General features: G+C 36.5%; 1 protein-coding gene across 8 annotated transcripts in view; it reads right to left on the reverse strand.

Annotated features, from left to right (window-relative positions):
- Window positions 1-12,846, reverse strand: part of ETV1 (ETS variant transcription factor 1) — a 93,272-nt gene that overhangs the window by 35,524 nt on the left and 44,902 nt on the right. For all 8 annotated transcript variants that reach the window (XM_081795045.1, XM_081795042.1, XM_081795043.1 and 5 more), the window contains 3 exons: window positions 7,760-7,889; window positions 4,916-5,104; window positions 689-936 (listed from right to left, as the gene is read on the reverse strand). In XM_081795045.1, coding sequence (XP_081651171.1) covers window positions 689-936; window positions 4,916-5,104; window positions 7,760-7,889 — 567 coding nt within the window. The remainder of the gene's footprint in view (window positions 1-688; window positions 937-4,915; window positions 5,105-7,759; window positions 7,890-12,846) is intronic.

Here is a 12,846-nt window from a genome sequence, read left to right on the forward strand (position 1 = left end):
AGACGTCCAGATTTTGAGATTATAATGGGTGAAAAGGAGAGGAGTTAAGTAATTCTTCTAAAATCTCAAGGTTACATATTGGGATGATATTCGTAACCAGTGTATATTTTCTTACTTTCAGGAGCCCCCCTTTCTCCATCTTGATACGTTACTTTGTGGGGCCTTTCTGCCACAGTGAGACCAAAGCTAACCTCTATGAATAAACCAATTTGAAACTCAGATATTTTATTTTTGCTCTTCCTCTTCTAATATGTAAGAATCTTTACTGCTGGACTATTGGAGTATCACCACCAATAAAGGACAAAACAGTTATAACCAATAAATGTGCCAAAGCAAAAGAATATTACTTTCTGTAACCACCATGATTAGATAACACTACCACAGCAAAATACAAAGAAAGCCCCAAATCCAAAGAATTACAATGTTATTCTTTTGGACTGAGAGTATGCCTGATTTTATAAATTATACTTTTCTTTGGACTGCTTTCATTTCTAGACACTATTTCAACCATGAGCTCAAGCCAAAATGGTTTGATGGTTCAACTTCACACAGAAAGATTCAAAGAGGGGATAAAATCAGAAAGACTCCACACCAAATGGTCATGAGCGACCCAAGTTGATGCCAACACTAACCAAAGTGACAAGCAAGTGAAATGATGTCTTAAACGTAACTTAAAGCATGGGCCTACCTGAATCATATGCAAAGTCTCTGGGTTCCTGTTTAATCATCAGAGGAGGAGGGAAGCTTTGGCTGGCCGCACCACCAACCATGGTGTTGTGTTCATACACTGGGTCGTGGTATTCCTGCTTAAAGCCTTGAGGGGGGAAGGGGATGTTTGGCTCAGACATCTGCCGTTGGTACATAGGACGTCCTTCCCTTGGCATTGTTGGCAAAGGAGGAAAAGAATTACAGGGTTCAGAAAGCTGGCGGCGAAATCTGGGAAATAAGAGAGCACGTTTTAAATAAAAGGGTAACAAGGAATACTCCTTACAATATTGGTACAAGTTTTAACTTTTGTTAATGAGCATGATACCAACTGACCCGAAGTGTAAATCTTTTGCAAGGACTCACTAGATTTCTCCTTCCTGGCTCAGTAGCACCGTGTTTTTTATATCATAATATGACTTGTGTTCCTTGATAATTAGTCCCCTGCAGTACCATTTTGGAACACTATAGTAAGTGAAAGATGTGCTTTGAGCAGTGTACTATTGAGGAAACACACACCCTAACCACTAAAATGCCCAATTCTTAACAAGTTGGATCATTTACCAAATTTCCATATTAAGAGAGTCTCAAATGATTATATATAAGGAAAAAACAAACCAGGAAAAACACAAAGAATCTGATTCCAAACTGCATCCCCTATCTCTTAATTATGTTAGCAAACCAATCAACAAACATACCAAAAATCAACCAGGTTTTTACTAACCTACTTTTCGGTTTTCCGTCCCTTACCATTAGTTCCTGAGGAAGCAAGAGAGGAATAGCCCTGTTTTCAAACGGGCAGGACTCTTAAATCTTCACCAGTGTTCTAAGAAACACTGTATTCTGGTGGGAAGTTAAAAGGGGAAATAATACAGAGACTAAAATCTAAGCTGGTTGTTTGAAAGACCACCCTTGTCAAACAGCAGCACGGCACACATGAGCATCCAATGGCTTCAAAGAAAATATCCGATTGATAAAAGTAAGCATACATAATACAGCAGACCTCCAAAGATGGAAACAAGACGTATTTGCTGCAAAGATTTGGGACACGTTGTGCTGTTGGGTCATGAGGAAGTTTCTGAGGACTCAGAACAAGCTGACAGTGAACCCCTAGGTTCCTTCCTTCTTGGTTATGCTGTGTAATGATGGGCTAATCACATCATCATTCAATTCCGTCTCTCTCAAACATAAGATCCCTGACCCGCCACAAAGATGTGGATTAATTAAAGATTTAAACCTGCTCTAAAATGCCCCAAGAGTGCTTACAAATAACCTACCATACACTTCAATGCGCAAATATAAACCCATGAACTGCCCCCCCCCACACACACACACTAAAAGCATTCCTGAGACTTTAATTTGCAAAGTTAACATTTAATTTGGGTCAGGTGGAATGAAAATAAGGTAAAAGTGAAAGAATGGCAATGCGCTCCCTTTAGCATGTCTACAAATGCTCCTTCTTCACGGTCCTGTGGTTTAACTCTAAGTTTCCTGCCTGCCATAGAAGGCACTGAAATTCCACCTACACCTGCAGAAAATAAACTTAGAAACTCGGGTATTGCAAAACAGGCTGACTGGCACTGCATTCATTTCCCTTCTCTTGCTTATTTCATTAGCCAAAAAAAGCAACAGAAATTATCATTAAGAACTGTCAAGGAGTGAATCAGAAAATTGTAACTTGACGTTAAAATAAGAAACCAGTTCACTTGTGAAGCCTTAAAAGGAAGTTAATAACACTTATACTAAAAGCTTTGTAAAGAATCAAGCCATTTGTTTCTACGATTCAACCCGATTCGAGCGTGTACTTGCCGAGGACTACATAAATACCAAACACACAAGTGTCTCGCACCATTGTTATGAGGCACTGGACAAGGTAAAGGTACAGTGACTCAAGTAGCTGCTGGAAGAGAGTTAATGGGTAAAGAGAGCATGCTGACGGTTCTTGGATACAGCAAAACGGCGTATAAGTGGCAGGAAACACAGAGAAAGAGAGACAGGGCTCCGGCACAGTGGGTTCAGGAACAAGTGCCAAAGGGCTGGCCCTCGGAACAGAATGAGCCTGAGGAAAGGAAGCAGGGTGCAGCCCAGTTGGCCAGAGAGCATTCCCAGAGTGAAGTGGGGTGCCCGGCCTGGAGGGGGCTATTTGGAGAAAGGATCTGTTTCCAGAGCAAATCTGCCATTTATAACCAAGGGACTGTCATTTGTTGGCTAGAACCCTCCAAGAAATCCTCCTCAGAAACATACGGCTCCAGAGATTTTCCTGGGATTGGCCAGCTGGTGCTGTCCTCAAAACTCAGTGGGGGGGCAGTGGGAAAAGACCCCGAGCTTCCCTCTTATAGTTCCGGGCCGGCTGTTCTCAGTCTCAGATATTTGACTTCAAGTAGAGAAACTAAAATGGATTTGGCTAAACCATTCCGAGTTAGGTCACCTAAACACAGGCATCCTGCTTGTTTAGCAGTCACCTTCCCTAAGAAATAACTACTCCGCACAAACAGCCAACGACACGATCTCTGATGCTGGCACTCATTCAAAGTGTGAGAGCCTCGAGTGTCGAGAACTCTGGGAAGTCAACAGAAGTGGACAAAATAAAACTTGCTTTTCTTGTTTGTACTCTTTCTCCCTTTCAGTCCTGCACAATGTGCATCTGTTCAATGGCCCACCCTGCAATAAGATTTCTTTCATCTGTATTTACCAAACTGTTTACACAGATGCACATACCATTACGCTCTGACAAGGTCTCGAGTCTACGGAGTGAGAAGGGAAAGATCATAGGAAGCATTTCATAACTAGAGCACAAGAGGGCTTAGTGATGGAAACAAAGGTAGAAAAGATGTGGCTTCGTTTCACACTATAAAGAATGCTTTCATCTTATCCATCATCCCAAAAAAGATTGAACTGAATTTGAGATTGAGTCACATTAAATAACCTATAAAAAGCTGATCTGAGTGAGTATTCCCTTATCCTCTGAAAGTTGCCAGTGACACATCTTCTGGTTTCCTCTGCTGATCTAGAGGATTCCTTCAGCTGAGTTATTTTTGTAACGGTGTGTCACAGCCAGTTTGCACTGGCTTATTGTTAAATTTTCAGAAATACTGTGAGCCGATTGTTAAACACAGGATACTTAAGCATTAAATGATGTAAATTTATAACTTTTTAAAAAATCCGATTAAAAACAAAGGCAAGAAGTATTCAAAATGCATCTCTTGCTAATTGTTTCACTCTGTCTTGTTACTAATTATGTCCTGGAGGTTATGTCTATTTTATCTTTAGGGTAGAGATACTATGTAAAGGTCTGCTTCTACGCGATTCTGACTCTGTGTTTACGGCTGTCACAATGATGGCTTACAGTTGGAACATTTATATCACAGATTCATCAAATGCTACAGATGGGGCCTTCTGGTTTTTCTCCCATTAAGCCTGTTGTTAAACATTTCCCTGCACACCATCGGCTCTCTATAATTACAAGGTAGAAAGGAAACGATGGATGCTATATAGTATCAACCTGTGTTTTAAGCTCTATTATTAAAAGTACAAAGGTACTCCTGTATTTTATTTGAATGTGTATGTATCTCTAGGAGTTCAGAATGTCCACCATGGCATCCTCCCTAGCTCCACACTCTGGTTCTTGTCTTCTTTCTAAGAAATAATAATTCAGTCTCTATCTCTTTACTTTGTATTCTCAGGGTCCAGGGTCAGGCACCTACCGGCATTAAATATTCATCACTTGCAAAGGATGGAAAATAGTTTTAATCAAATAAGTTCTATTCTGCAAAACTATGTACAGCTAAACCATTCAATCTAAGGTAAAGAACCTAATTCCATAAGCCACCTACTAAAATTAGTCTCCTAACTTTATAGAACAAGTACACACATATGCTCATAAAAATGGGATGATCTGATTTAAAGTTTAAGTGAGGCAATTTAATTCAGGCAAAGCGAAAGGGAAATGTTCAAATGTCAGTATATAGATTAATTTTCCACTTTAGCAACCAATTTAAATGTTTATAAAAGGAATGTTTATAAATGACCTTCTCCACAAATTATTTCTAACTATAGACAGAGCAAGCTCTTTCTAAAAATATTTTGCAAAGATGTGCAAAATTAATATGCTCACCTTAAATCTACCATAGGTCTTAGGAATTGGTGATAGAAATTGCCTCCAAGATGCTCAAAACATTAAACAATATATATACAGTATTTGCAGTTTTACCTGTGGTCCATGGGGTAGCTGCTATCTTGTATGGTCTGCGATGGAGGGAGGTGAGCTGGGAAGGTGCGGTCAGGTTTTGGAGTGTGAGTGGAGTTTGGAGACGCATGATGTAGTGGGGACACTGGGGTGCTGGATGGAGTTGGGGGGTTGGAGGGCCTCATTCCCACTTGTGGCTTCTGATCATAGGCACTACCCAAGGAACAAAAGAAAAGAGAACATTGGTTTCCTTGGAGTGATTAAACACTTTTCCTTCCAACCCAAGAAAAGAAGAAATATATATATATTATATATATATATATATATATATATATATAATATATGTATTAGGCTCAATATATATATGTTAGGCTCAAGTCATAAGGAAGTGAGAATTTAACATGTGTTAATTTTTGTCATCCTAAAACACATAATCTTCAGAATCACCACACACTTAAAGAGAAAATAGGATAATAATACATAACTTAGTATCAGCATAAATATAAAATGTGTATTTTAATACTTACACAAATAACCTAGTATATAGAAAAGCACTACGAGAGCAGTGGAATTAATGCTTGAGCAAGTTGGATAGATCTTTCCTAAATCGTGGCATGTTTCTGATATTGTCACTGTTCCATATTTACGTAAGATTTTAGAACAAGAAACTAACTTCAATTTCGTAAGATGGAGACCATTCCTGGCTTGCCTTTATTTTGGGTATAATTTAAGAAGACAATGCCTTTGCCTTATTTTCATTTTTCTTATATATAAAATAAATGATACCTGACATTTACTTCCTCACATGGGATAATAAAGAGTAATGAGGCAAATTAAAATGTCTCTGATATGGGGCACCTGTGTGGCTCAGTTGGCTGAGCATCCAACTCTTGACTTCTGCTCAAGTCACGATCTTAGGGTTCCTTAGTTTGAGGCCCACATCCCTACTTGGGATTCTGTCTCCCTTTCTCTGCCCCTCCCCTAATTGCACGCACGCATGCTCTCGCTCTCTCTCTCTCTCTCTCTCTTTCAAAATAAACAAAAATAAACTTTACTTAAATTTCTGAATAAGGAAGACAGTTTGAGGCTAAAATAATATTTTTCTTTCAAAATAGTGATCATCAAGACATAGTTTTTCCTTTTTTAAAAAGAAACATTCTTTTTGGATTAACTTATGTAATAGTTTATTCAGTCGATACATCTGTACACAGAATTATAGCCAAGCACAAAAACACTTCATAAAAGTGTAGGAGGGTGTGCTGTATAAGCCCACTGGTGGTTTTAAAGCAAAGTCAACAGGACTCGTATTATGTTTGTTTCTACCTATACCCTTTACCAATATTTCTGAATGAGAAACGACTTCTTTTACAAACTAGTTTGCCTGTCCCATTCCCATGTAAAGAAAAAACTGACACACCCTCTGCCCTAGGACGCTTCTTTTTCCCCCCACAAAATACTGTATTGAATTACATTGTTCATATGGAAATGGAGGTACTAGAATTTAATCTATAAATCACTGTGGAAATTATTGGTCCCCAAGAGAAACCCGAAAATATTCATGTGACTCATTTACTATTAATTTATGAAAGTCAGATATGTCATACAAAGCAGTAATTATTTCATAGCCACACCTGTGATCAACGCTGAAATGGAACAACAATTCTATATCTACCTGGTCCATTAACTTAAAATTCTTCATTACACTAAGTAATTATTCTGTGAAAATGTAGCACTCTTAAAGAGAAAATGCAAAAATTAAAAAACACTATAAATAAAATTCAGATTGATCAATATTATTTTAACTGAACTCGGTAAGCTCTAATGCCTTCTATGAGATTTTTTTTAATAAAAGTTTTGCAGTTTCAAGTGAGCTGGCTCATAATTTCAGGCTCTGGTGATCCTCCTAGAAAAACAGACATAAGAGACAAGTTTGCAAGAACAAACAGCAAGAGAATATCCCAACATTGGTCAGCTGCCATCAGACTGCACAAATCTGAGTTTCTTGAATTTTATATATCTTGGATATAACATTACATGTTGCGACTATATGAGAATAGAGAAGGCTCCTTTGGATCCTATGTATTTTGAACCTGAATCTATGTAACTTCTATAACTACAAATATTTGTAATCCTTTTTTGTAACTTTCCAAATGAACTCCTTTTAAGAAGTAAGTATCTACTGTAATTGAGAATAATGATACTCAATAGACAGTGCCAACTTTTCCTTATGCAATTAGAGGCCAATATGAAAAGTAACAGAATGCAATTTACTGTGAAGGGTTTTTAATGAACATATATGTTATGAAATCTTCCAACAAATGAACAAAGTAATTTTACTGCTCCACCCTTTACTATCATCAAAAAGAACAACTGGCTTTTTAATAGATAATAGCCTGTGCTGAGCCTTATAAAATTCTAACTTTATTGCAATTCTCCATGAACACATCTTATAGATCATCTGCAAAGCCTGTCAGTAACTAATGTACTGCTCACACCTGCCAAATGTTTCCTTTTTTTTTTTCCTACAGACTCTATCTAAAGTGCATAATGCATTCATTCTAATGAGAACTTTCAATAGCTGTTCACACCAAGTAAGACCCTCTTTTCAAACCCAGGATGCATCGCTACAGCAGAAAAACAACTAACGATGTGGATGAAAATTATTGCTTTAAAATGATTCTCCAAGTGTGTGATCAGATGGTATACAGTTCTTCAGAGTTCTGCTAAACACATTACCTAATTAGCTTTGTTACATGCTGAAGATAGAACTCATAAAATATAATCTGAGACTTTATATTTTTCTGGACTTTTTGTTTTAGTAAGAACCACCACCCTCTCTCTATATATAAATACACCTGATTGCTTTACCTGACATTATACAGGCACTTTTCTCCATAGCTGAATTTAAAGGGCTGTTCTTGACTGCAGGCAGAACCGAGTTCTGAACATGGACTGTGGGGTTCTTTCTTGATTTTCAGTGGTAGGCCATGAAAAGCCACTAGAAAACAAAACAAAAATACCCACAAAAATGAAGCCCAGTTAGAAATTAAGTACAGTAATCTGTTCTACTTCTCTTGGTTGAAATGACCTTAACATTTCATATTAACTTACATAACAAAGAAAAATCACATTTAATGAATTTCATGGATGAAAAGATTATAGAGAATCTCTGTATACTCTTTTTCTGCTTTTACTGTATAACAGAATGCATGCTTGAACTCTCTTTCATTACTTCAAGTGAATCAATTATAATTTACTTAACTGATATTAACAACACTAGAAGCTCAGTTTTCAGAAAGTTTTAAAAACATTGCCAAGAAATTTCTAGTGATTAAAGAAGAAAAAACACAACTGGTTATCCAAGAATTAAGTGAAGACAGGAACATAATTTTAAGCATTACTGAAAGGAAAATATCTCAAACCCATCAATAATATTGGTTTAATGGAATGATAACTAGAGTGGAAGAAAGAAAATCCAAGTGCAGGTCCCATGGTAACTGATGATAGTTTGGGCAAAATTTCACCACCTTTGAGGCCAATGTTCATTTATAAAATAAAGGTAAAAGTACCTGCCTATATGCTTACCAGAGTAGGAAGATAAAATGGGAAAAATATCTGAAAATTATTTTTCACATGCAATCTACCATAAAATAATTCTTCTATATCTAATGATATTGTCTCCTTTTTTGTATGACTTAATGGTTATACTTATATTCATCAATGCTTAATGTATTACAAGGATCCTATAAAATATGAACTCTAGAGGAAATATGTTGTGTGGGAAGAATCATAGCTTTAAAGCCAATAAACAAGTAACACTATATATATTTTTATTCTTGTATATGAAATTGAAAATTGGAGATCCTATTAGAATAATTAAAGTGTTAGTAATAAATGAAAAATTAGTAAAAAGATAAAAGGATTTTATTTTCATATACAATATGCACAAATATGACTAATTAAGGATAAACACAAGAAAACACACATTCTAGAGATTTATTGTAACTCAAATGAGAATTTGAATTAAAACACAATATACTGGGATGGTTCAGTCAGGGAAGTATCCACTCTTGAATTTGTCTCAGGTCCTAATCTCACAGTCATGAAATCAAGCCCTATTTCAAACCCTGTGTCAGGCTCCATGCTACACGTGGAACTTGCTTGGGATTTTCTGTTTCCCTCTCTCTCTGCGGCACGCCGCCCCCGCCCCCCCAGCTCATGCATGTGCATGCATACTCTCTCTAGCTCACCAAATAAATAAAGAAACATTACAAATTATTAAGTCTGTTTCTATGAAGACATGATATGACAAGAGAAACTTCATGGTTTATGACGCCATTCAATCTTGATTGTAACATTACAGCATTATAAATGTGCACTTGTTTGAATGTCACATATAATTTAACAACAATTTGATACCAAGAACTATCAAGCTATGGGCAAATACATGCTGTTTGTTTGGATATGTACATAATTTTGACAGAAATCTTCAGTGGTGGCTCAAGAACCACCTGAAACATTGTGGAATATACATTTGCCAAAGAAATAAATAACTTCACCTAAATTAGCTGTCTAAGAAAAACTTAACAAATAGTAATAAAATAATTTCACTGGGAGGTCTATTTCAAAGTTTTTTCTTGATGTGCTGTGAGTTTAATATGCCTATTCAATGTAGAGAGTAGAGGAATAGAAACAAAGGAGAAATTACGTGCATTTTCAAATGTCAAGAGTACTCATGTTCATTAACTTTATGAAGTCAGAGGGTTATAATCTATTAACCATTCAGATAGAAGACATTTAAGAACATGAGGATTTGTTAGGATTCTAATTTGAAAAGAACATCTATAAAAAGGCAACTAGCTTGGAGACAAATAAGTCATCTGAAAATGGACTAGGTATTAGATATTTAAGAAATTATCATTAATTTTATTGGATGTGCTAATGCAATGGCAGATAAACACAAAAAATTTAATGTGAGAGATTCATAAAGTATTTACAGAAAATAATATGTCTGGGATTTTCTTTAAAATAGTCTAGAAAAAATGATGTATGAGGAATGAATCAAATTAGAAAAATGTTGATAAATGTTAAAAGCTGCATGATGGGTAGGTGGGAGTTCATTATATTATTCTCTTTACTTTTAACTAAGTCCTAAATTTGCACAAAAACTTCTTTAAACACGAAAAAAATCTAAAAATTTAAAGTAACACTGTATAAGAAAATTCTTTGCCTGTGTTTGTGTCTATGTGCTACTTTTCAGAATGACAAATATTGTATGATGCAACCATTAACCATACATTTGTTGCATTCTTAACAAACAGGTTTCAACAATTTATTACTACTTTGAACATATACAGTAAAATGTGTATCGCCAAATTTAGTACTTGGGATTGTGTATTGGGTTTTACATTCTCCTAAGAAAAAAGGAGTAGTAACACATCAGGAACTCTATTTGTCACATTCAGAGCAGTACCAAATATTCATACCTGAGAAATCAGATATAATTCATATGAATAAAAATACGTGAGGCCTCGAGAATAAATATGTAGTATGCACAGTTCAATGTATTTATCAAAATATCAGATATATCAGAGACTACTATATTCAATACTAGTATATTTTAAAAATCTTTGGGACTTTGAGGGAGGATAAGGTTAATGAACAGGACACTAAAAGCATCAACCATAAAAGAAAATAACCTACAAAGTTTTCTTCACTGAAATTAAGAACTTCTCGTCATCAAAACATTATTAAAAGATTACAAAGTAAGCTACAGGTTCCAAGAAGATGTTTTCAATAGAAAGATCTGACAAAAAGCTCGTAATAAGATTCGTTACAAGTAAGACCAAACAAATGACCCAATTAAAAATGGGCAAAAGCATTGAACAGGCAGTCCAAAAAAGAAGACATCCAAATGGTAAAACAAACAAATGAACAACAAAAAGCATATAAAAAAGGCATTCAACATCTTTACTTATGAGCAAAATAACAAATGAAACCATATGAAATTATCATACACACACTAGAATGACTAAGCTGCAAAAGATTGACATTACCAAGTTTTTTTAAGTTTATTTATTTATTTTGAGAGAGACAGAGAGACACAGAGAGAGAGAGCATGAGCAGGGAAGGGACAGAGAGACAGGGAGACAGAGGATCCCAAGCAGGCTCCATGCTCTCAGTGCAGAGCCCAACCAGATCATGACCTAAGCCAAAAGCAAGAGCCAGACGCTGTGCCCGGACATTATCAAGTTTTGAAGAAGACCTAGAGCAACAGAAACTTTTATATAAGCTTCTGACAGTACAAATTGATATAAACGCTTTGGCAAATGTTTTGGCAGTATCCCCTAATGCTTCAACATAAATTTACCCGGGACCCAGTAATTTCACTCTTAGGTGTATACCCAAGAGAAGGCACTGCATATGTTCACCAACTGATATGTGTAAAAATGTTCATGGCATCTTTATTCAAGATAGCAAACTTTGGAAAATTCAAATGTTCAGTAGCAAGAAAATGGATAAATAATTCATGGGATATTCATACAATGAAATACCATGCAGGAACAACAAAGAACAAATAACTGACACATACAGAAATATAGATGGTCTCCTAGATGTGAAGGTGTATAAAAGAAGTCAAGCACAAAAGAGTATGTAGCAAAGGAATTTCAAGAATAGACCTAATTAACTGATAGTGAAAGAATTCCCTTCTATTGGTGGATAGAAATGTTAATTACCAATAAAGGGCACTAGTAATCTGCCACAGTGCTGGGAATATTTTATATGTTGCACGGATTGGTACTTATAAGAATAGATACATATGTAAAATTCACCAAACTGTGCAGTTAAAATTTTACATCATAATGAATGCATATCTCAATTAAAAGGTTAAAAAATATGAGAGGTGTCAAGCAATGCTACACAACTTAAAATACTTGAATATGTCTGGCCTCCTGTTCCAGCAGAGATATCTGAGAATGTGATCTTGGATGTGTGATTTTGTTTTTAACTCCATAGGATAAATCATTCCAAATGAGTCAGGCGAGGAATGACAAGTCTGGGCTACCATCAGGAATGGCTGCTAGCATAACAGTAGCGTCCTATCAAAGAGTCTCTTGATATCAACTTAGAAAAAAAAGTAGGATCCATCTTAATGGATATACTGTCTGGAGCCCTATTGCTTTCAGACTGGTTCCATGAGCTTCCTAAATTGACTTTATTATTTTTTTTAATGTTTATTTATTTATTTATTTATTTATTTATTTGAGAGAGAGAGACAGAGTGTGAGTCAGGGGGGCCAGAGAGAGAAGGAGACACAGAATCTGAAACAGGCTCCAGGCTCTGAGTTGTCAGCATAGAGCCCGACGTGGGGCTTGAACTCATGAACTGTAAGATCATGACCTGAGCCGAAGTCAAATGCTTAACCACCTGGACCACCCACGTGACCCCTTCCTAAACTGACTTTAGATGAAAGGATGTAAGGCTCCCCACAATGCGAGAAGAGATAAGTTGATCCCTAAACTTAGGAGGTACTTCTGAAAAACCCAGGGATTACTTCCCACACCTCATATGTTATAGGTTGAATTGTGCCTCCTCCAAAGTTCATGTTCAAGTCCTAACCCCAGTACACCTCAGGGTGTAACCTTCCTTAGAAGATTAGCTAAGATGAGGTCATTAGGTGGAATCTAATCCAATATGACTCATGTCATGTCCTTGTAAAAAAGGAAGAGTTAGGATATAGAGACCCTCACGCAGGACAAGGCCACATAAAGATGAAGGCAGAGATAAGGTGATGCTTCTCCAGGCCAAGGAGTGCCAAGACTGCCAGCAAATCACCAGAATCCAGGAGACAGGCATAGAACAGCTTCTCTCTCACAGCACTGAGAACGAACCCTACCAACACCTTCATCTTTCACCTCAAACCTCCGGAATGGTGAGATAATCAATGTCTATTT

Source organism: Panthera onca, chromosome A2 (assembly GCF_046562875.1).
Source record: "Panthera onca isolate mPanOnc1 chromosome A2, mPanOnc1 haplotype 2, whole genome shotgun sequence".
Classification (NCBI taxonomy): Eukaryota; Metazoa; Chordata; class Mammalia; order Carnivora; family Felidae; genus Panthera; species Panthera onca.